This window comes from Cinclus cinclus, chromosome 19, assembly GCF_963662255.1.
Source record: "Cinclus cinclus chromosome 19, bCinCin1.1, whole genome shotgun sequence".
Lineage (NCBI taxonomy): Eukaryota > Metazoa > Chordata > Aves > Passeriformes > Cinclidae > Cinclus > Cinclus cinclus.
The window spans coordinates 11142869-11167654 of NC_085064.1; the positions used below are offsets into that span (position 1 = coordinate 11142869).

Below are 24786 nucleotides of genomic sequence, written 5' to 3' on the forward strand. Positions count from 1 at the left end.
GGAAGGGACCTTTCAAGGTCATATAGTCCAAGCCCCTTGCAATGGACCTGCCACTCGCTCAGAGCCCTGTCCAACCTGGCTTTGAACGTTTCCAGGCATGAGGCAGCCACAGCTTCTCTGGGCAACCTGGACCTTTCCACTCGCACTCACATTCTTTTATTAGGAAGAATTTCTTATCAATACCCCATGTAACCCTGCCCTTTAGGCAGCGGGAAGCCATTCCCCGTTGTCCTCCAGGCCCCTATGCAAAGTCGCTGTTCGGCTCTCCGGAGCCCCCTTAGGCACTGGGACGGGCTCTCAGGTGCGGTGCTCCAAGCAGCCCCGGCTGCTGACGCCCGAGCGCGCCGGCCGTAGGGCGGCCGGGGGGGGGGGGCGGGGCCGCCCGAGGGGGCGGGGGTGGGACCACACTCCGTATAGCCCCGCCCACCCCTGACCCCCGCCCGGCCCCGCCCCGCCGCCCGCAGCCGCCGCGGCCCCGCGCCCGCCCGTGCCCGTGGACGATGGTGGCGGCCCGGGGCGCTGCCGCCCGCCGCGGAGCGCTGCTACTGCTGCTCGCCGCCCTCGGATCCTTCCGTGTGCGCCTCGCCCGTGCCGGTGAGTACCTTTCCGTTCCCCCCGCTCCCGTGTCCGTGTCCTCTCCCTTCCCCCGCGGATTCTCGTGTCCCCTCCCATGACGAACCCCGGTGCAGTTGCCCTCCCGTTCTCCGCGATTATCCTCATCCCCACGACGGATCAGCATCCGTGGGTGTTCGTGTTCCTGGGTGGAAGCAAGGTAGGAGGTGCCCCCGGCACGAAGCCCCACGGGGGTTTCTCACACCCCGCGGGGCTCCCCGGGGACGGGCAGCGCCTCCCCGTCACTCTCCTGCCCGTTGCTGCAAGCCGGGGCCTGGCAGCGGGTGGCAACGCCGCAGAGCTGGTCTCCAGGAGCTGTTGGGGGGTGCTGGAGGGATCCACAGATGTGGATCCTGGAGTGGGGAAGGAGCACATAGTCATGGGAGCGGCCCTCATGTAGCACCTTTATTGGTACGGAAAAAATTAAAACATCAAAAAACACCGAAACGAAGAAAAAGATAAAAGTGCTGCAGTGACCGAGCCATCCTGGGGAGCCACCGGGGGCTGCGCTGGAGGGAGCCCTGTTTGCTCACCTGCTTCATTGCCCCGGGAGAGGCCGCAGCATCGCCCCGCTATGCCAGTGACAATGACATTTCTGCTCTCCGCCGGGGCACAAGGAATGGGTGGCCTTCGTTCCCTCCCGTGCAGCAGCGCCCTAAGATGCCCTGGTGTTGGCTGAAGGGCTGTTTTGGGGCCTTCAGGTTTGATTTGTTTGAGTTTCGGGGTCTGGGTTAGGGCATTTCCCCTCCTGGGACGTCTGGCACTGGACATGCTCCCCGTCCCTTTGCTCTGTGGCCACTGTGATAGGCACAAAGAACGGCCCAGAATCCCCAAGCCCCGTTGCTGCCTGCGGGGAAGGCTGCGGCTGCCTTCCCTGAGGAGGTGCCGTGTCCCTGCCCAGGTACGGCCTGTCTCGGGCAGGTGCTTTCCGCTTCGCTGGCGCAGGAGCCGGGAAGGGCCTCCTGGCTCCCAGCATTGTTTGCGGATCCGATATTGTTTCCGTGCTCTGGCTCCCGGCGCGGCAGACGCCGGGCAGGCGGACGCCTAGCAGGCAGTCTGCTGTCAGCCGGGCCCGGGTGGCCTCGCAGTGCTCCCTCCGCTCTGAGGGACGGCAGGAAGCTGCAATAATTTTTAAATCACCCATTAGATCAAAACATCTGCGTGTCTCTGTGTCAGAGGTTTGGAGGCAGAGGTGGGGATGATCCTGTGCTCTCCCTCTTTCCCCAAAGCCAAGGCTGGGTTGGCCTGGCCAGAGGTACTGCTGACATGGCTGAGATGGGAGGAAGGAGATACGGGCAGCTCGGATGAGCCACCAGTGATCCAGCTTAATCTTCGCTCCTCCTGAATTTAAGGGGTTAGTGAGGGATCATCTGGCCTGACAGTGCTGGTTGGGCAGGGTCCCTTGAGGGTCTGCTGGGCTGGCTGTGCTTGAGTGCTGTTAGGGGACGTGGTGACAGTTTCCCCTTCCCCTCTCTTCCCAGCCCTAGGAGGATGCTGGAGGTAAGGTGAGCATGAGGGACTTGGCACCGCATCAACAGCGTGTTCCATTGCTAGGTTATTGCATGCTCTTGGCACACATGGGGATGGATTTCCAGCTAAACCTCTTTCCCCTGAGAGAAGCTGGGGCCGGCGTCTTTGCACCGTTCCCAACAGCAGCATCCCATTTCCAGGAGTTTGAGGTTGTGTGGCATGTGGCAGTGGGGAGCTCCAGGTAGGTTTCTCCTGGGGATGGCCGAAGAAATATCCCTGGGATGCTGGGCAGGTAAAGGAGTCTCTCTCCTGACTCCGCCACCTTCCTCTGGTGGGGAGCAGGAAGCATTGGCTGTTTCTTCTCACTTTATAATTGCCTTTCCTGGGTAGATGGGGCCAAGCTTGGCTTTCTCTGGGAATGGCTGCAAGGTGGAGATGGCAGGCCCAGGAGCAGCTCCTGCGCTGTGGTATGCTGGTGAAACTGGCTCCTGGCAAGGAGAGCCAGTGTGAAGATCCTGCACCACCATACCCTATGTCCTCCTGCCTCTGCAGCTCTATCAAAGCTTCTTCACATGGGGGTCGGCATCTCCTCCTCCTCCTCACTTTCCTTGGCTGGCGCTGTGACCCAGAGCCCCTGCAGCAGATGCCATCTCTCAGAATGCAGCTGCACATGGCTCAGTAACATCATCATCTTGCTGTGAGCCTGATCTGAGCTGGAGGAAGGGCAGCAGTGCTTTGGAGGTGTTCTAGGGTGGTTTAGGTTTGCTTGCTGCTTCTCAGCTGGGCTTTTTTCTCCTGTGTGTCTCTATGCATCACACCAGGCTTTGGGCAAAGGCCCTGCCTTTTTTTGTTTTCTGGCTTCATTTCCTGGAACATGAGTGAGTGTCGTATTTCTCCTTGTTTCTTAAGTAATCAGGTTGCCAAATTTCATCTATTATTATCATTGTTACTGTAAGCAAAAAAAAAAAAAAAAGTTTTCCAAATGGGATAACAGTCTAGAACCCCATATTTTAATGATCCTGAACCCTGCTGCCACGGCCATCACTTTGCATCCCAGACATCTGGAGAAAATGCTCAGCAAAATATGAGTTGAAGTGACCCATTTGGCCATGTTTGACCTGCTGGCTCCACGCTGCTGCTCCTCCTCGTAGTGCTTTGAAGGGGCATGGGTGAGATCACAGATGCTGGTATTCATACTGGCTGCATACATACTCTGCACTGATGCAGGGGCTGCTCAAAGTTCCCAACTGGGCATGGCTAGGCAGGAGCCATCCCCTGGGAACTTCCCAGGCTCAGCCTGTGGTGGGATTGTCCATCTCTTGGCTTTTACTCCCTGCCTTCTTGAGCATTGCTACACTGGGGATAGGGTTGGGACACAGTGGGTGCAGTGGCTCCAGGGACCCACATGCTGACCCCTGAAGCTGCAGCAGCTCCAAGCCACTCTCGGGAGCAAGACAGCAGGACTGGTGCTGTGCCCATGGTGCTTGAAAGGGTCTGGCTGCCCTACCGAGCTCCCTGGGGCTCTGCCCGGTGGGTGAGCAGGGAGTGGTCTCTCAGCCCCACAACATCCTGTGAGTCAGTGTGCAGGAAGCAGCTCCAGTTTTTTCTTGAGGCACAGGAAAGGTTGTCTGGGTCCCCCTTGGGAGTGGTGGTGGTGGTGGGCAGTGGTCCCACTCAGCCACCCCATCCCTTCAAGCCTCCCATGGCTGCCTGGTGTGGTGTCCTCTGCCACACTGGTGCAGACCAAGTGTTTCTCCATGCAGCAGCTGGGGTGCTGCTTCTGAGTTTAATTTTCCATGTGTTATTATTCTTGGAGATAATGTCCCCACCTTGTTATCTGGGGTTACATGTGCTCAGCTGGCTCCCACTGTGGGAAAGGAGCCCTTGTGAGGGTAAGGTGTGGAGGAGCTGGGATGTGGGGCACTGGCATCCCATGGGGCTCCAAGGAGCTGGTACCCAAGCCAGGGACATGGACAGGGCTCCATCTGCAGGTCTGAGGAGAGGGAATGGATGGAAAGATGTCTCATAATTCCAATTGGACAATCAGCACCAAGGAAGAGTTTATGGAAGAGATGAGGTTAAAGTCCCTCATCACTTTCGCTATAGCTTTGGTGGGACTCACAAATCCATGTGCACCCTGGCAATGCCCTGGGAGTGCCAGTGCAGGGAGAACTGGAGCTCAGGGTGGGGAGACTGGGATTCCAGAGTCAGGATTCTGCTGCCTGCACTGTGCAGGGTCAGGTTGTTTGGATATGCAATTTCCTGGCTGCTCTGGAGACCACCCCAGGGATCCCTCAATCCATAGGGAGCCCGGGTCGTCCCGCAGCGCAGGGGAAGGCGCATCAATGTTTGCCTGAAATGTCTCTTCTGGGCCATGGGGGTATTAAGGGATGTAATCGGCTTAGCCCTGCCGGGTGCTTCCGAGGGAACACAGCATCGGGGGGGTGACAGTGTGGTCAGGGCACTGAGGACAGGGAGGTTGGTGGTGGATGCTGGAGACAGAGGGGTGATGGGGAGTATCAAGGGTGACTGTGTGGCAGGGGAAGCAGAAGGGGTCACAGGATGGACAGGAGAGGTGTGGTGTTTCTGTGGACAGGAGGGGTGATAGCACAGTGGGGATTCCGGGAAGGAGAAAGTTAATGGGGGCTGCTGTGGACAAGAGCGTCAATGTGGTGATGGACATGTGGACAGGATGGGTGGTTTGGTGCCCAGGGACAAGAGGGGTGATGTGATGGCCTCTCCCCATGTGCAAGGTGCTGGGTCCCTGACCACAGGGTACAGAAGCTGCCATCAGTCCCATCCCTGCATTAAACCCATAAACAAAGTGCCCTGGTGCTTGATGCCCACCAAAAGCTCTGGGTCTGGTCCATGAGTGGAGTAGTGGCTCCCCTGGGCTGGCTGGCCCCAAAATCCCAGGGCCTGGCCCCAACACCACTGCCAGCACTGAGGTATCTCCTTCCTGTGCCTGGGGATAACCCAGCACTGCTGCCACTCCACATGACAGCTGCAGGCCTGTAATTAGTCGCTTCATGAGCTAACGAGAATTGCAACAGGAAGAAGTGCCTGGAGTGAGCTTTGAATTGGAGGAAGGAAATGCTACCAGAGCTGGTCCTCATCCTTGCCTTATCCTGCCCCAGAGCACCACGGGCTACAACTGCCCATGTTAACCCCTGCACACTGTGGCACATGCTGGGGTACTTCCTGCACAGATAGAGGATGGCAAAGTCTATGGGAGGTATTTGCTGTTTGAGTGGGAACCCGTCACACTAGGTGGGTGACATGAGAGGTGACATGTCATCTGAGTGCTGGCAGGGACCCTGATTCATCATGATACAGGGGTTCCCTGGGTTCCTGGCCCTGTTCCATTCCTATAGAGAGGAGAATGGTGGAGGTGAAAGCAGGAGGTGTGGAAGGTGCAGGTCTCCAGTGCACCCATAGCACCCATGGCTACTGCTTGGGCTCTGCTGGGGGTCAGCAGGGGAGTGCTCCTGGGAAACCTGCATCTCTCTTGTGGGCGAGGAGCTGCTCTGCCTTGGGGAGTTTGTCATCTTGTCATCACCTGTCAGAGAGAGGGAGAGTGCCCTAGATCAGGAGAGAGGATGACCCATCCTGCAGCCATCATTCCTGGCTTCCTGGCTAGGAAGGAGAAGGTTTTCCTGAGCTGGCTCTTCTATGCAGCATGTACCCCAAAATCTCTGGGTCCAGCTCTTTTGGCACCTTCTACAGCCCTTTTTCAAGAGCTCTGGGATGCTGTATGCAGCAGCAGCACTAGGATGCAGCTGTGCATGCCATGGACCCCCAGTTTCTGTGTTGATGGGGCCTCTCAGTTTCTGAGCTCTGCCCCATGGGACCCAATGGCCCTGCAGGTCTTTTTCACTGGTGGTGGCTGAATCAGCATGGGCGTAGCTGTGAGTGCAGCCCCAGCAGGGTGGGTGCAGCAGCCTCTGCATTTCTGCCTGCCTCTGCTCTTGCATGTGCACCAGCGTGGAGGGTGCCCACCTGGAGTGCCCCTGCCAGCCCTTGTTTCAAAGGCTGTTCTTCTAATGGCTGTTCCAACAGCTGTAAAAGTTGGTCCCTATTGTCCTAGCACCTGTGGGTGAGGAGCTATGTCCCCAGGCACCTGTTTCAGTCTGATGGGCTGGTGGGGGCACCGGGGCTGGTGCCAGGCAATGGCTAGGCAAAGGGACCTGGACAGACAGACAGAATCCCCACCTTTAACAATGCCACCTCTGAGCTGATGGATTCATCAGCAAAATTATGCTGGTGCCTCTTTCCCAAAGGCTGCAGGATATCTCTGCTGGTGGTGTGGGATGACACTGGCTTTGCTAAAGAGCGTTTTGGCCCTGGTGGGCACAGCGGTGCTGCTGCTCCAGCCCAGTGGTGAGAGTGCGTGGGAGCATGTGGCTGCTTTTAGATGACTGAGCTGTGGTGGCCCCTGGCCTGGCAGCTCCTTGGGTGCTGAGCTGTGGGGTGGGCTGCCCTCTCCCACCTCCCTGCCATCACACAGAGAGAGCTTACCCAGAGGTGTGGCTCTGCTGCGGCTCACTGGGCAAGTGTGTACCCATGGGGTGTTCTCCTGCTGATGAGTCAGTGCCCAGGAATGCCCAGAGGAGAGAGCTGGACCCCCACCCCTTCCCTCCAGACTGCTCAGTGCTTCAGGTGGGTCTGTGGTGCCAGGGCTGCTCATTCCCTGCAATACCAGCACAACAAGGGTCCAGCACAGTGCTGTGCTGCTCACTGGAGTGTTCTAGAGTACCTCAGGGGTATGAGGAGGGGCCCCTCGATGGTGCTTGCTCTGCACCATAGCCCTGGCCAACAGCTGCTTCACTTGTGACATGGTGCAAAATCTGCCCAATAAGAAGGGAATTAAAGAACCTAGCCCCAGCAGGCTCAGGGCATGTGCAAAGTTCGTTAGTATTTAACTGAGCAAAACCTGATAAACAAGACTCAAAGTGGGTGGTTCAGGCTGCAAAGAGCAGCCAGATGCATTGGGATGAGGTGGCATGGATGGCATCCTGGGGTCCCCAGTATGGGTGGGTGTACATGCAGTGAAGCAAAGCCAGCAGCAGGTTTGGGTGGACAGGCCTGGGGTAATGGCCACCTGGTTTGCCTTTTGCTTTCCTTATTATTTACTCTCTTCCTGAATATCTGAAGCCACTTGTGGTTGCATACCCCCTGGCACAGCAGGGACATGGTGGGGGGATGCAGTGGTGCACATTCTGGATGTGGCAGCCTCTGCAGGGCTGGAGCTGGGGCTGTCAGCATCCAGGGTTGTTGAGGCTGGCATGCCACGGGGGTCTCGCTGGCTTGATGCCCTCCTCATTGGCCACAGGCAAGGAGACCCATGTCCTCTTCTACCTCCTGGCTCTGTCCAGTGTCTGCTGTGGCTTGCTGGAGCTGTTTCCACCCATACTGGTGCTATCTCCTATTCCTAGAGCCCTGCCAATCCAGCTGTTTTGTTTGCACAGCAGGCAGGTTGCCTGAGCAAGGAACAGGGATTTTTCTGGCCCAGTTAAGGGCTTTGAGTAGCAATGACACAAAATTCCACTCCGTCAGTCTGGTGGAGATTGCCTGGTTCTGCCACAGCCTGGAATCACAGGAGCAACTTGGAATTTTGGGATGCTTGTAGATGGGGTCTCCTCTAGAGCAGGGACAGGCTCTGGGGGAACCCTCGTGGTTGGGAGGCAATATGTTTGAGGATGCCGAGGCCTTGGCATCTCCTCACCTCTGCAGGAACCTGGCTCAGCTCCTCCTGGCACTCCCTTTCCTCCTTGCCATTGAACATGGAGCAGGACAAGGCTCTGGAAGCCCATCATGATGGCCTCAGGGAGGCTGCAGTGTGGGAGACCACCACACTGTCTGTGCTGCCTGTAGCCCAGGGTTCTGGGCTGCTGGCTCCAATGCAGCAGCAGCACCAGTAGCAGCAGCAGCAGGGTGAGAATGGGGATTGGGGTGGGAGGTGGGAGTGGGGGGAGTGTTGATGAGGCCTTTTTCCGTCGTTCCTGGGTGGGGCTGTGTCTTGTGGGACTGTCTCAGCAGTGGGACTGTCTCCTCAGTGGGAGCAGCGTGCAGTGAGGTGCTTGCTGCGCAGCCATGGGGAATGCTCCCAGGGTTCCCTACAGGTGTTCCTTGTCCTCAGCCTATGGCACAAGGCTGCTGGCACTGTTTCTTGGCCATGACAGAAATTGTGCTGGAGATATCTCTGTCGGCTGGGCCAGACCTCAGCACCCACCAGCCGAAGCTGTGAGCCAGGACACAAGCCCTGGTGGCCTCAGGGATGGGAGCTGCTGGCATATTGCATCTGCCTGACCAAATCTGATGAAGCACAAAGCACTTCCAGCTGCTCCCTGACTGGTGGACTAGCACACACCAGTGCTGCTGCAGGACATGGGGTCAGACTGGTGGCCATGTCTGTGCCACATGCTCTGTCCTCAGCAGTGACATGATGTGACCAGCGTCCCCGCACTCCTGGTTTGCGGGGTCAGCACTGCAGAGAGCCCTGCTCCGCTGTCTCTGCGTGGGAGGGGGCTTGGCTGCTGCATTTTCAGGGGCAGGAGCACAGCAGTGACGCAAGCAGCTGCTGGCAGTGGCAGAGCTTGCACAGGGACTGCCTGAGCAGTGGTGCCAGCTGTGTCCAGGAGTGGGCATTGCTCCAGGGGTTCAGCCCAGTCTCCATCCACCTGCTTCCTAGTGCAAGAGACAGCAGAGCAGGGGGATGCAGCTGGGTCAGGAGGCCCACCAGGTTGTGGCCACCAGCAGGGTGTCCATGCTGCAGTCACTCTGTGTGTCACTTGTGGCTGGTTGTGTGTCACCTCTGCTTGGTTGTGTTATCCATGGCTGGTGTATATAGCATCCAGCCTGGCATTGTAGTGCAGCTGCTGGCAGTCACTGCCCCTGACTCACTTCAGGAGCCGCATCCCTGGACATGAGGCAGTGCAGGTGAGGTGCTGGGGGTGCCTCAGCAACCCCTGCTCCTGCCTGCTGCTGGACAGCAGCACTGCCCCTGCCCAGGGAGGCTGCAGACAGGGGGAGGTGAGACTTCGGGGGCTGGGATCTGGTGAGGGCATCATACCTGCCTGATGCTTGCCCACCAGCCTGCCCAGGGCCTGCACCAGAGTGCTCCTTCAGAGTCAGGACTACTTTGCAGAGCTGGGAGGGAGCCATGGCCAGTGCCAGCTGGCAGTAGAAGTAGTGGGAGGGCAGGCTGCAGGCAGGGCCCACAGCGGTTCCCACATTATCTGGCTGGAGGAGGAGGATGAGGAAAAGGAGGAGAAGGAGTGACCTTGGAGTGGAGCTGTACAGACCACACCACTGCAGGCCCTGTGGGGGCTGCTGCCACTGCTGGGGCTCTGTCATGGCCTTGCTGTTATCTTCCCTCAGCCAGCACACAGGGGCCCAACATGGGAGTGAGACCTGTACCCTGTTGCCCAGACACCCCAATATCCCCCATGCTCAGTGCTTGTGTCCCACCAGGGGCCGTATCCTGTTGCTGTAGAGGGGCTGGACACAGTGGTCCTGGACAGGCTGCTCTGTGCCCACATGGCTGTGCAGCCAGTGCCCAGTGGGTTCAGCCCATGCCCAGTGGGTTCTGCCAGCTCACACTGTTGGCACAGGCTGGCAGCTGAGAGGGAGGCTGGGTGTGGGTGTTGCCGTTGCCAGGTCCTTAAACATTCGCACCAGTGCTCAGCGCTAATTAATTATACTCTTATGTGCACCTTTATCTCTCTATCTGCAGCAGTGACGCAGCAGGGGCAGTCCCTGCCTCCCTGGCCACACAGATGTCCTCCTTGGTTTATTTTTATTTCTTTTTCACCTGTATGTTTTGGCATGAGTGTGGAAGAGCTGTTCCACCCAGTCTGTGACTGCCGGTGCTCTATGCCCTGCCTGGGCACCCCCTGTCACAAGCACTCTTGAGTACCACCCTGGGTGCCCGGCACAGCTCTCCCCACTGTGAGTCCTTGGGGATGGAGCTTTGAGCTCAGCTTCTCCCATGGATAACATATCCAGAGGCCTTCCTGCTCACATGACCATGTTTCCTCCTGGACACGGGTCTATTCCTTCTTACGTGTGTGCCCAGTTCATGCCCACCTGCTGTCTGTCTGTGCCAGCTGCTGTGTCCCATGCCCCTGCTGGCCTTGGACTGTGGTCCTGCCTGCAAGGAGCCACTCGGTTCCTCTAGCACTGGTATCTCCAGGCCTGAGCTCCGTTTAAGGGGTTACCCCAGCTGTGCTGTTCTGGGCTCCTTGCCCACCTGCACAGGACTTGAGCACCATGGCAGGGCATTGACAGCAATTGAAACACCCCCTCCTCCAAACACCCCTGGCACATCTGGACAGCAGCATCCTGGCTGTGCCATGTCTGGTGCTGGCTGCACATTCCCTGTCATTCATTGCTCATTCCTCTGGTCTGTACTGTCCTGCTGCTGGGGCCATGCAGGGTTAGGGTCCTCACAGGACCCCAGCTAGACCTCAGCTTCGATCCCTCTGTCCATCCCGCCTTGTGGTCAGGCCATGCTGGGCTGAACTGATGCCAAGCAGGGGATGTGGTTGGGGTGGGGGGATCCGAAAATTTCCAGATTCAACAGGATTCCTGCAGGTGCAGAGGCAAGACTGGGAGCTGCAGCAGGCATGCTGGCACTGGTAACAGGTGGGTGGCATGGTGGTGACATGGCCACTGAGTGGAATTTTGACCCACATGCTGTGCCAGCCCCAGTACCCCACCTTGGAGTGAGTGTTCAGAAGGGGGGGACCCACCACCTGCCTGCCTGAGCATTGGACAGGTGGCACCAGCCCCCAGGAATGTGTGACTGTGCAAGGCTGGGGCAGCATTAGGACAGTGTAGTTTAACAGCCCCACAGGGTGGCAGCAGTCAGGATTGGAGGTGCCCATGTGGCTCCTGGGTGGTGGCACATGGAGTGCTCAGTCCCCATCACCTAGCTCACTCCCACCAGCACAGGACTCACTGCTGCTGGGCTTTGAAGTGGGCTCAGAGAGCGTCAAAGCCCCTGTGAGCCCACTCAGTCCACAGGGTGCCCATGCAGTGATGCCAGCTCACCAGTCACTGGCTGGTGACACATGGGGAGCTCTGAATTGCAGCCAGTGACAGCTGGGCAAGCACAGCTCGTTCCTCAAACACAGATAACACCCTTCAATGGGATCCAGCCTGGGCTTTATTTACCCAGTTGCTGGACTCTGGCTTGGGGCTCCACCCCCATCACTCCTCACAAGGTGGCTCCGAGGGTCTTATGGATGTCTGGCGCTGTGGGATGACCCACAAAGGGGTGGCTTCCTCCACCAGTGATCAGCTTTTGGCAGCACCTGTTTTGGGAGGAAGTGTTTCCATGAGCCTGTGGCACAGACAGGGCCCCTACAGGTGTGTTCCCCAGTGCCCCACGGGGTTGTGGTGTGTCCCCAGCCTGAGGCTGCACAGTGCCACAGCCTCCTCCTGGCCCCGATTTTTAAACAGGGTGGCCTTGAGAGTAACCCTGGGGAAGTGAAGCCAGAAGCCAAGTCCAATTTCTGTGCTTAGACATCTGATTGTTTGCCCATTAAGCACTAATTGCCCCCAGCCATGTGGCCAAGCCCTACACCGTCCCCGGGGAGCAAATAGTCCAGCAAAAAACCCAGCTCCCATGGGCACAGTGGGCACTTCCCCCCACCCCGGGCACACCTCCTCCAGACTTTTGTGCCTGGTGTGGGGGTCAGCCAGCATTAAAATTGCAGTTGCTGCACCCTTGCCAGTGCCAGTCGAGGTGCGGAAGGTGATGACTTCCTCATGAGGTGCAGTGGGGAGTTACCTGGGCACAGGCTGAGGGTTCTTAGTAGCAGCTGCACCCTCCAGGGAGCAGTTTGATGGTGAAATATGACCGTGCAAAGGCAGGGTGTCTCATATCCTGCTTGTGTGGCTTTGGGGTGACATCTTTCCTGCGCCCTTGCTGGGGGAGCAGAGCCGTCATGATTCGTGTCCTGGTGGTTCCATCCTGTTTAGGACTCTCAACTGTGTACAGAGTGCTGCCCCCTCACCCCTGGTGTGCAACAGGGCTGGGGATGCTCAGGACAGCCCCCACAGTTGTGGTGCCCCTCGCTGTGAAGTGCAGCGGGGTTGTCCCCGGTGCTGCCATGCCCAGGCACAGGCTCAGAGGGACAGGCAGGTGCCGGGGTGTTGCTGGTGCCGGTGTGGGTGGCAGAGGGCTGGCAGGGACTGCTCGAGGTCCGTGGGCCGGAGCTGGGAGCCAGCTCCTGCTTTGACTCGTTTGCCAAGCTGGCCCTGCTCCCCAGCGCAGCCCCACAGTGCTGCTCCCTGCCTGCTGCTGCCTGTGGGAATGCTGCGGACGTGGCCGTGCACAGCAAGGTGAGGGGCAGAGTAAGGCAGCTGTGTGCCACACCCCCATCCAGCTGTGCAGCCCCATCCAGCTCTTCATCCCACGCAGTTGTGCCCAGCCTGAGTGATGGGTACACTGAGGGGTACCTGCTGTCCCCCAGGGAGGTCCATCTTCTGGGGTGAAGACCCAGTCACGATGACTGCCATGGCAGTGGGTTGGTGAGGCTGGAGCCTGAGGGACTCATGCCTGTACCCAGGGAGTGGAGACTCCCTGGGGCTGACATGAGCATGAGATGCCCCCATGACATGCCCCAACCCAAACTGTGAGCAGGGTTTGGGTTGCAGTTCAGTGCCAGGAAGGGCTTGCTCCCACTGCTTCCTCCAGAGAATGCCAAAGGGATGGGAGCCTAAGTGCTGGTACCAGCACTGTCACACCCCGCTGAGGCTTTGGGGGAATTGCTTTGGCTCTTCTGGTTTGACAGTTGACACACAAGCATCGTCTGTGCTGGTTGGATTTCATCTCCCTACGCAGGGCAGGCGGGGGCAGGAGATCCTGGTCAGTGCCAGCTCTTCAGGGCTCAGAGTGTCCTGCAGCACTCCCACAGGGTGTCCCACAGGATGGTGGCACCCTGGGGACCCTTGGGTTATATGGGCACTGCATGCTCATCACTGCATACTGCCTTGCACAGGTCATGGAGTCAGAGACTACCTCAAGCTGGAAGGGGCCCATGAAGATCATCGAGTCCCATTCCTTGGTCCTTAAGCTCTTGGCTAATTCCAGCTGGTAATGGCTTTGTGGAGGCAGAGCAGGGCCGAGGGGCAGCTGTGGTGAAGCCTGTCAATAGGCAGGAGCAGCCATGGGCAGCCCGGGGCAGCTGGGTCCCACTCCAAGAGGCCATGAACAGACCTGGGAGTATGTTGGACCCCTCTCCTCCTCCTGAGCTGCTTTGTCCTGTCCCCACAGCAGCATCGTGTCCCCGGAGCCTGGACTGTGCCCTACAGCGCCGAGAGTTCTGCCCACCAGGGTCGGGTGCCTGCGGGCCCTGCCTGCCCCCCTTCCAGGAGGACGACCACGGGCGCTGTGTCCAGAAACAGCTCTCACCCAATGGTAGGTGCACCCATCCTGCACACCTATCTGCACACCTACCCTGCAGCTCTGAGAGGTTCTGTGCCTCAGGGCAGCCCCCCACCCCATCAGTAGAGAAGAAATCCTCTTTCTTCTCTCCAGAGCAGCTGTATCTCTGTGGGGATGGCTGCTCTTCTCCCTCACCCCAGCTGGAGGTGTGGTTTTGGGCTGGCAACCCCATCCTGCTCTATGTGCATCCTCTGATGACTTCGTGTAGGCCTGTCAGCATGGGGTGGGGGGGGGTGGGGGGGGAGGACCTCCAAGAACAGGAGTAGGACAAGCAGCTTGTGGGGATCTCCAGGGTCTGCCTGGCTGTTCCAGGGTTCGGGCTTTGCAGGGGCAGGGGAGCCACTTTCAGCACACAGAGGGGTGACTTATGCAGATTGTGTTGGCGACTGAAACAGGTGCCCATGGCCTCGCCCATCCCAGGGCTGAGCTGGTTCCAGTGTTTGAGGTTTCAGTGCCTGATTCCCTTTGGCTTGAGATGTTTGATTGTGGTTCAGGACTGCTGTTTCCTCCTTGGGTGATGCCCAGCATTCATGCTGGAAGGGCTGGAGTCAGCTGTGGGGGGCAGGACCTCTCCCTGGCTGCACACCAGGGCACCGAGGACTGCACTGGGTGTTATTCCTGGCTCCGTTCCTGAGGGGTCTGAGGGGCTGTGGCAGCCCGGGTACAGCAGCCTATGGTCACCCATCCCACTGCTGCTGGAATACTTGAAGGGTGCTCCCACTGCAGCTTTGAGACCTTTGCCCCTGGTTCAGCTGCAAAGACAATGCTGGGGGCCAAGAAATAGGCATTTTTTTACTGTGACAGTCAACTCTTCATGCAGCTTAGAAATCTGTGGCAGAGCTATTTCTGTGCCCCCTTATCACGGGGTTATCTCACAGGCGAGTTAAGACCATAATTATGGCTCCACACAATTATTTAGTGTTACAAAGTGGAGTGGCCTCTGTGGCTGGGGAAGAGGCCAGGACCGGCCACGCCCTCAGGCTGCTCCTGAAGGATTCTGCTGGGGACCACGTGGATGCAAGGTACTCTGGATCTCCTCTGAGTCACCTCCTGGTACAGAAGGTACTGGCATTTCCCCCAGCCCACCCTTCTCCACCTGCTTCTTCATCTCCACTGCCCCAGAAGGTCTCCTGCTAAGGGGTTCCCAACTCCTGGGGAGCTTTTAAAAACATTCAGGGTGGCTTGTCCTGTGCCAGGCAGGATGGACAAGCACTGGTCGTTGAACCAGGGAGGCAGCTCACCCTGCATCTGAACTCCATGCGGACATGAAGTTTTGGTGTTTGGGAGATTGCTTTGTGTTGTTGAGCATGTTCAGGGTCTTGTTGGGGTGCAGCTGGAGATATCCTTCACCCATGGCTCAGGCCAGGTGGGCACGTGGAGGATGTCAGAGCCCAGCATGCCTTCAGTGCCTTTCCTCGCAGGAGAATTACCCTGTAAATCAGAGGGGAGAGCCCCAAAACAAGACACTTTGGCTGAAATGAGAGGGATGGCTGGGGGAGATAAGAGGGGATGGCACAGGGATAGGGTCTAGACTTGGCATTTGACAGCAGTCAGTGCCCCTGCCATGGGCTCTTCATTCACTGGCACTGAATTACTTTAGCAGTTGTTTATAGTTTTATTTTTTAATGTGAAATCTTGAGAGCAAATTCCCCTCTCACAGGGGCTGCACATGCGCTAGTGTCTCCATAGCAACCCAGCTCCTTTCCGAAGGATGTGGCCACAGTGACATCCTCACCCAGAGATCAGGACCATCCTCTAAGGACCCACCATGGGAGAATGGTGACACCAAGGTCTCTCCCAGTCCCATCCTGTTGTCCCAAGCAATGCCACAACGCTTGTGGCAGCAAAAGTGCGGGGACTGTGATAAATAAAAAAGGGGGATCCCCTCCCAGATCTTCTGTTTTAGCATCTGGAGGATGCCCAGCTCCTCTTGACAGAGAGGCGCCATTTATTTTAGAATGGGGCCTTTCTCATCCTGCCTGTACCTTCGTCTGGTAGCAGCACCAGAGAAGGCTTTGAGGACGAAGAGATGCATTTAGGGAGAGATGCAAGGCAAACAGGGGCTGCTGTAGCCCAAGGATGCCTAAGCGTTTGAAGGGGATACCCATGTAGCCCTTTTGCTACATAGGCAGCCCTTTTAAAGGATTTCACATCCTTGAGCCACTTGTGACTGCTGGTGATTCTGATCCTGGGATCCTGCGACTGTGCCATCCCCACAGGTCATGGCAGGAGCCAGGGATCCTCTCCTGAGAGCAGCTTTTTAGGGTGAAAAGCACCCTTTGGGGTCTCAGGAGGGCGATGCATGTGAGTGGGGTGTTCCTGCCATTATGTGTAGGGGTCTCAGCATATCTGGCACAGCATCAGCACAGAGGTTGCATGAGCTGCATGGAATCTGGGTGCAGTGCATCCCACAGCTGGCTGTCTGCACCTGGCTGTTGCTGTCTTGCACAGGACACTGAGCCCCCCAAAATACTATGCTCACCATGGTGCTGCATGTGTCTGTGCCGTGATGGGTTTGAGTGATGTGTTTTTGAGATAGTGGGTCTCATCCCTGCTTCTGCTTGACCAGCATGGAGCCCCACTGGGCTGCAGGAAGCACTTTGAGAAAAGGGGCCTCAGCTCACAGATATGGAGGTTCCCCCTTCCCTGCTTTGCTGTGCTGCCAGCACCAAGGAGGACATCCGCCTTCCTGGGGGAGGACTGTAGAAATTACTGGATTTGTAGTAACTGTGTGCCCTCCTGTGGACCCTGTCAGTCAGAGGTTTTCTCAGCCCAGGGCAGAAGCCACATGTGTCTCTCTTTGGTCCCTGTTTCCCCAAACTGTCAGGGTAGGTATGTGTCCCAGAGTTGAACCCTGAGGAGGTGGAAGCCTTGAGGAAGGCCCGTGGGCAGAGCAGAGGGGCTGGGGGGATATTGTGTCAGCCTGGCCATGCCATCCTGCTGTAGCAGTGGTGACAACTACCATGAGGGGGCACCCACACCCTGCACAAGTCCTGTTTGCGCCCCTGAGTGCCCTTGTACATGTCCTGTGTGGGCCCTTGTGCCCTGTCCCATCCCTGCCCTGCATGCTCTGTGTGCCCTGCCTGGACCCTGTTCCTTCCCAGCATCTCTGCCCCTGCTCCTGGGGCAGTCAGGCAGGAACTGGTGCTCCCCCCAGCCCCCTGTTCCCTGGAGCAGCTCAGGGCCAGCATCTGACACACCCACACTGGCAGGACCCAGCCCTCAGTGCCCTCAGATGTGAGGTGGCAACTGTGGCATCACTGGGGAGGGGTTTAGCTGGCATACAGAATGGGAGATGGGCAGCTTTTAGCCACTGGAAGAGAATTTGATGATAAAGCTGGTTACTACAGTTACGTAAGTGGCACCGCCCAGGCGCTGCAGCAATGCCGGGACCCCAAACTGCTACCTTAGTTTCCCATGTGCCACTTCACACACTCCCACAGGGTGGGAGACTCTGAGGGACATGGCAGCTGCTTGGGCTGCTTTTTCAAATTGTTGGGTTTTTTTTTTTCTTTTTCCAGCTGCGTCACATCCAACGCCAGCACAGCCTGACGGTGGCACACATGGAATGGACAGGCCTGTCCCCTATGGAAACAGACCTCTCCCAGAGTGCAGAGGGGATCTGGAGCCAGAATGTCCCCATCCCAAGCACTAGGATATCCTGTGGCACAGGACTATCCCCATCCTGGCCACGAGGATGTCCCCCTCAGGCACAGGGTTGTCACACTCTGTCCCATGCCAATTCCCTTGCCTGCTGGGAGACCTTGGCCCCCATGCTGACACCTTGGCACCCTGGTACTCACCTATTGGGCATGGCACTAGCACAGCCCCAGCCTGGCACCACTTGGCCTTGGGGCTACTCTGGGATGCAAATAACAGGGTGCAAAGAGCCAGGGAAACCCAGGACTCCAGCCAAGGGTGGGAGGCTGGGGGCAGTTTGGGGACCCAAGGGCATGGAGGATTTGAGGACAGTGACTTTGTGTTTTTGTTTAAAGCAAGAGTGTCCCCCTTTTAAATTGTTTTTTTGGCTCATGTGGCTCTGAGTCATGGGGCAGAAAGATGGCCTTTGTGCAAGGCTCCAGAGGGAATCAGGGTTTATTTCTGAACACTGGATGTGAGGACAGATTCCAGAGGAGATGTAGCCTTGTTATAACCTTGAATTGTCTGCGAATCAAGCTGCCAGTACCACCTTGCCTTTGTATGTCTGGATTTAGCCCCCAGGGGTTCCCTGAGGGGACAGTCTGAATATGGGCAAAGGAAACAGGGATAGGATGGGAATTGAGATGGGGACAGGGATGTCTACTGCCTTTGAAGTTGAGTTTAATCCTGTTAAAGGCAGTCATGAGTGTCAGAGCTGGACTCTGCTTGATGAGCCTGTGAAGAGCCACTCTACTCTTGCTTCAATGCTGTAACCTCCCGGGTGGGCACCCCCAGGCCAGAGTGGGGGTCCTGCCTGTGCCTGATGCTGCAGGAACCCTCTGAGGGGTAAATGTCCCTGGTGAGCACTGTGCTGGGGCATGGGCTTGGACAGCCGCCTGTGAGGTGCTGTTGGGGCCAGCCACTGGGGCTACATCCTTTGCTGCATAGGGCACTCCTGCCCCTCCCCAAAAGGAACTGCATCCCACCAGGCACTGGGCAGTAACCAACCCCTCTACTGGAGCAAGGGTCTGCTGAACGGCCATGCTGAGCCCTGCTCTGGGGTGGGTCCAGCCACCATAAAGGACAATTTGAGGTGAAAAACAGTGTTCAGGTGTCCCCTGACTGCAACTCACTGTGCTGAAGCTACTCCTGAGGCAGCAGGGCAGCTGTGGAGTTTCTGTCCTCCTCATTGGGACTGCTCCCATCCCTCCTCACTCAGGACTGCTGTGTGACCCCAGGGGCAGGGACACAGGGCAGGTCCTGCACAGCAAGTGCTGGCATCCTGCCCTCTCACAGAGTCTGCAGAACTTGCCGCCTCTCTCACAAGGACAGATGCTGTTGTTCCTGATCCTCCTGCATTTGTGGGATGAAAATTCCACTGAAAGCAGCAAGGATACATACGGGTCCTGGGGCCCTGCTTTTGGAGAGCTGCGTCTGAGGAGCTTCAGACTAAACACTACCTGTGTTTGCTGGAGCTGGGACAGGAGCCTGTTCCTGGGGGTACTGGTCTGGCTCTGGGGGTGGGCGCACGGCTGTACCCCACAGTGCCTATCTCACAGATGATCTCCCACAGGACGGACCTCCGTTCCCAGCTTGGAGGCAGAAATTGATTTTCTCGCGGATGTGCTGGCCAAGCAGGAGGCTCCTCGCCACCACCTGCTACAGGATGGCAGACCCAGGAGTAAGTGCTCACTCCCTGCTCCCAGCAGTGCCAGGGACCCCATGGCAGCCAGACCCTGCACCCCAGGCAGGTTTGCCCCTCTGGAGCTGCCTGGACACCACTTAGCACTCTGTCTTCTTCCACAGCCACCCTGGTGCCCAACGGCAGCAGACAGCGTGTGGCCAGTGGGCTGAGAGGGGAGCATCTGCAGCAGGGTCCTGCCGGCACTGTGGCAGCCACCACCCTCCCCACCACTGACACAGTCCAGAAGTACCCGGTGGAGGCATCCCCCATCCCTGCAAATGACAACATAGTGCTTGGTGAGATGTGGGACTCAGAGGAAGGGGTTTCACACCCTCACCAGGGAAGCATGGACTGGTGTCACCATGCTGCCAACTCACCTGCTGTCCATTGCTGTCCTCTCCACTTGTGCAGGGCTGATCCTGGTGTGCACAGTGGCTGGGATCTCAGCGCTGATCGTGGCAGCCATCTGCTGGTGCAGGTGAGCTGGGGTTGCTGATAGTCTCTCGGTGTCCCTGTGCCCAGGGCAGTGTATTCCCATGCTTCCCAGGCATGAGGGGTTGGAAGAGAGGCAATAGCTAGCCTTGCCAGTCTCCCCAAGCTGTGGTATCAGCTGGCTGGAGCAGGAGGACAGTAGTGAGACACCCCCATGCCAGATTCAGGCTCCTGGGAGCAGGTGGCACCTGGTCTGGGCATCACTGTGGCACTGGGTCCTGACACTGCCAGCACGCTGGTGCCTTGTGCCCAGGCCCCATGGGATGGAAGTGACTGTGCCTGTCATGGTACCATCAGAGACCCTCCAAGGGTCACTGGCTCCTGAATGGAGTCATCTACTCCTATGGCTCCCCACATCCTCTAGGATGGACTAGAGAAGTCATTGTGCCCCACACTGGGCACCTCAGATCCTGGGTTTCAGTTTTTTCCTCATGGCAGGAAAGACTGAGTTGCTGGAGCATGTCCAGAGAAAGGAGTGGAGCTGGGGAAGGGTCTGGAGCACAAGTCTTATGAAGAGCAGATGAGGGAGCTGGGAAAGGGGCTCAGCCTGTAGAAAAGGAGGCTCGGGGGACCATCATGCTCTCCCTGGCAAGGAGGGGGCAGCCAGGGGAGGGTTGGGCTCTGCTCTGAGGGAACAAAGGACAGGATGAGAGGAAATGGCCTCAAGCTGTCTCGAGAGATTTCGGTTGCGTATTAGGGAAGAGTCATGTAAAGTATAGTTAGGAATTGGAAAGGGCTGCCCCGGGAGGTGGTGGAGTCACCATCCCTGCAAGTGTTCAGAAAACATGTGGATGTGGTACCGAGGGTCATGGTTTAGTTGTGGACTTCGGCAGTGCTGGGTTAATAGTTGGATTTGATCTTAGAAAGCTTTTCCAACCTTAGTGATTCCCTGATTCTATTTCCCCTTCCCGGCAGGCTGCAGAAGGAGGTCAGGCTGGCACAGAAAGCAGACTACTCAGCCCAGCGAGTAGCCAGCCCCCTGCCCTATGACAAGATCTCGGTAAGGTGCCCATATCTCTCCCTCTGGGATGTTTGGCACTTAAGCCCCAGTGCTCTGCTGGAGGGATTCCCACACGGTGGAGGCCTCCCACCAGCCAGGCTGGGACCCTCCAAAGCCCAGTCTTCACAACTGTTCCTGCTCTCTCCACAGCCCGGGGATAAGACACTGGCTCAGAGTGCCCAAATGTACCACTACCAGCACCAAAAGCAGCAGATGCTCTCCCTGGAAAAGTAAGCAGCCTGGGAGCAGACAGCATGTCGTGTCCTGCCATTAATCTCTCTAATCATCCCACTGGGCTTCACCTCCGCTCTACATCTTTCCCCCAGGCATAAAGAGGAGCCCAAGCTGCCAGACTCGGCATCATCTGATGAGGAGAATGAGGATGGAGACTTCACCGTGTATGAGTGCCCTGGGCTGGCTCCGGTATGTGGATACAGGACGGCCAGGGGTCCCTGTGCATGTGGGGGTTTGCAGCATGTGCCTGGGATGTGCACTTCTATGTGAGGAGCCTTCTCTGCATGTTCTTCATCAAGCCTTGAGGTAGTCCAGCCCCTCTGCTCCCCCATGTCCCTGGCCAGCTCCCACTGAAGTTCTCCAGTGGGCAGGAGTGCATGTCCTGGCACAAGGCTTTTCCCTGGGAGCAGAGAACTAGAGCAGCCCTTGGCACACTTGACCCAGCATCCCTGTGGCGAGAGGGACATGGGCACCACTCCTGGGCACCACCGGGGCTGGGGAGGCTCCTTCTTGTGCTGTCCCAATGCCTGGAGCACAGACCTGCAACCCTTCACAGGCAAAGAGGATGTTCCTGGCTAGCAGGACACTTCGGGGAAGGGCAGTTCTTAAGAGCAGTTCTTTCCCTGGGTGCAAAGAGCACAAAGGGACAAGAGGAGCCTTTTACATGGTAATAGCTGCGGCAATCGGCCCAGATCGAGGGTCATCAGTGGGTCTTTACAGGCCCATTAAAGGACACTGTATGGCAAGCAGGCAGTCTGGGCAGGGCACCCCATTCCTGCAGCCATGGTGGGGTACCCATCCTGGGTTCCCCAGTCTGAACAAGGAGCTCTACTCCTGCCAGACAGGCTGGGACTGCTGTCGTGGGGTCCCATTCCACCCAAGTCCTTGAGTTTTACCCCACCCCATCCCCTCCTGCCAGGGAGGCACGACCTTTACAGGGTGATGGGAATCCTGGTGTTTGTCATCCATCGCAGCACACTAGGTCGCCCCCTTCCCCTTCTCCCTCCTCCCTGCCGGGCTGGGGTTCAGATCCAAATCCCTTGGGATGGGACAGCTGAATCCCAACTGTTTCTCTGACCTGCCTTTTCCTTCCCTCATCCCTCTCCTTCCGCCACGTCAGACCGGAGAAATGGAAGTGAGAAATCCGCTGTTTGACGACTCCTCCTTACACCCCTCCAACCCCAAGTTGCACCAGTAACCACCCAGTCTCCTGTGCCCGAGCTTGCTACAGACTGTGCCCACGGCCGTGCCTGGAGGGGTGACCGTGCAGGAGGGGCACCCACAGCTGGGCCGAGGGACGCTGACCCTGCGCTGCCAGACTGTTTGACGCCTGCCCAATAAACACCCACTAACAGCTATGGGGGGGATCACCCCCGTTTCCAGCGTCCTTGTCCTCTTTGCTGCTGTGATTGCATCCCTGCATTGCCCTTTACTCACAGCTCTCGCGGGCACGGGGGACAGCTGCTTTGGCACAGAAACTGGGGAGTGAGGCGGGACTGCCGCACTAGTTGGCTTTGAGGAGGGGGCTGCTGTCCTGGCTGCAGTTAGGCTGATGCATAGCAGATGGGAAGGAGCCAGAGAGAGGGTCAGAAAGCAGGAGAGGGCCAGGAGGGCTGGGAATGATCATGCCTGGCATCAGAGATGCCAGCCTGCCCAGAGCCCCTCTGCCAGGGATGGAGCCTTTCCCTGGAGCAGGTGGTATCACTTACAGGCTTCAGTGCCCATTCTGCCTCCTCCACCTCAGCCTGGGTAGCTCCTGGCAGCAGGACAGTGCTCTGGGAGCCAATGGCAGGAGCAGGAGCAGCTTGAGCAGGCATTGGCATCACTCCCCAGGATGCTCATTCAGATGCTGCCCTGTGCTCTGACCCCTTTAGGGGTGCTGGGCTTCAGGTCCCCTGGGGCATGGAGAGTCCCGGTGTCACTGTGGCCTGGGAGCCCACATCAGTCTGTGATGGCAGAAGATGGGCTCTCTCTTACCAGAGACCTCAGTGGGGAAAAAGGCTCAGAAAAAGTGTTCAAGGTTTTGTTTTTAAGCTTTTGTGGCTCTGGACAAGGAAGGAACAGAACTGGAGGGAGATGGGGTTGCTGAGAGGGGTAGCAAAGGCATGGAGGCTTTGCTGTGCTGCTTCAAACCCAACAGAGACCATGTCCTGGCAGCAACCCTGTGGAGCCTGGCATTGTGTGTTCTCTGGGCATCCGTCTCTGGCAGGCAACAGTCTCCACTGCTCCATCCCAGGCACCTCTCAGGCCTCAGACACTCCCTGCACCCCTTTGTTACCTGTGTCCAGCCTCACCAGCCTTTCACCAACATGTTCTTGCTTGGAGCCCAGTATTGCTCCTCAAACCCTCCTGGGTGCACAGGCCATGAATCTCTCCAGTGGAAGGTCCAGAGCAGGGGTTGGGGTTTGGGTTACTTTGCACAGCTGTGGCTTCATCTCTAGACCCTGTTGTGGACTGTCACTGCCACAGGTGACCTGCTGTGCTCACGGTAGCCATTGCACACTCCGGCAGGCATTGGCAGGGCAGGCAGCAGTGGCAGGGATGTGCTGGTGAGTGGTGGTGGTGGTGTGGAACCGTCCCTGTCCCTGTCAGGGTGGCTGATGGAGGCCATCATGGCACAGATTCTGTCCCCATGTCCTGCACTCCCCCTCCCCTGGGCTGCTGCTACTCTCCCCACACCTCTCGTCGTTGTATGAATTGTAGTTCTTTTAAAAGGAGATTTTATTAAACAACCATGTTTGAGACCCATGCGAGTGTGTGGTGTGGGGCCCGCGGCTCGGGGGGCTCCTCTCGACAGTGGGGTGGGACAAGGGGAGAAGAAGAGAGGGTGCTGTGGGTCCCCAAATCTTCCCTAGGGAACAATGAGCAGCCATCCTGCTTCTGCATCTGGAGGAGCGTCCAAACCCTTCCGAAGGGTTTTCCCAGGCACATAAAAAACCGGGGGTAATTTTCTTGTCTCTCTGTATTTGCCAGGAGAGGTTTCTCCTGAGAGAGGTCGGGTGGGAAGTGCACCCAGCCCTGCAGCACCCAGCACCGGCCCCCCCCTCCGCCCCTCGCCCCCAGGGCCCTTCGCACCTCGGGGATGACAGATAAGGGCTATCGAGTCCCCGCATTGTGTGTAGCCGAGCTCCTTTGATCACGCCAGCCCCCCCATCAGGCTGATACCATCTCTGCTGGTTTCGGCAGCGGAGGTGGGTGCTGACTCACCGCCAAAGCACCCACCCGGGATGCTTCTCTCATGGGTGTCTCCAGCTGCACCCCTGGGCGATGCACACCCCAAATAACCCGAGATGCCCCCAGGGCTCAGTCCTGGGGAAACCTAGCCTTGAACCCACTTCTCTCTGCCGAGGTGCCCAAATTTGTCCTCCTTTTGCTCCCACAACCCAGCAGTCTCTCTTGGCGCACATCCAGACGTCTTGGGAAGCTCTAGCTTATAGTAAAACTTTACTGTTCCTCCTGGGAAGACCCCCTCGCTCCAGGCACGGTCGCCACAGGAGCCCTGTGTCCCCTGGGAATCCCTGTCCTTATTACACATCCAGACATGGAAGAGTCATTTGTCCAGGGACAAGGGCACATGTGTTGCAGCCATCAATGGCCTTCAGCCCCCTCATTTCTCCCAGCAGTAACACAATAGGGCGGGCCCACTGATGTGTTCAGGCACTGTGGTGCTGTGGGTAAGACCCACATTACAGCCCAGGGGCTTTGTAATAAGGGGACAGAACTGGACCAAAACACCCTCTGTGATTTCCCCCAGAGCCAGGATTGGAAGCACTGACTCCATACTGTCCTCCAAGACCAGCTGCAGCCCAGCAAGCTGTGCTGACAGGGAGCAGGTTGGCGTTCCCCCAGTCATAAGATTTCTGGAAATGAAATCCCTGCCCAGCCCTCCTTAGCTGGTCCTGGAGTAGCCCCCTCACCATGGGACCCTGACCCACCACATGAAGGACTGCAGTCCCCCTTCTGTGGGCAATTCAGGAGTATCCAGCACAGCCCCACTGCCTTTCTATCACAGAAAAGGGTGTCCTGACCATGAATAAAACACCATCCATACTCATCCACTCTCTTAAAATCCCAAGCACCAGTGCCACACCAGCGCACTCAACAAAGGGAGGATGAGCAGATGTAAATCTCTCTATCTCAAGCCCTCTCCATCCTGCTGCCATCTCAACGATGTAAAGTAAAGCAGATGCATTTCTTTCT

The 24786-nt window shown here is 57.6% G+C and overlaps 1 protein-coding gene across 1 annotated transcript; it reads left to right on the plus strand.

Annotated features, from left to right (window-relative positions):
- Positions 1-465: 465 nt before the first annotated feature.
- Positions 466-23145, plus strand: NPDC1 (neural proliferation, differentiation and control 1). The gene is made up of 8 exons (XM_062505732.1): positions 466-594; positions 13367-13510; positions 18750-18857; positions 18983-19156; positions 19272-19338; positions 20268-20582; positions 20679-20775; positions 21707-23145. The coding sequence occupies exons 1-8, from the start codon at positions 501-503 to the stop codon at positions 21782-21784; spliced, it is 1077 nt and encodes a 358-aa protein (XP_062361716.1). The 5' UTR covers positions 466-500; the 3' UTR covers positions 21785-23145.
- The last annotated feature ends 1641 nt before the right edge of the window (positions 23146-24786 follow it).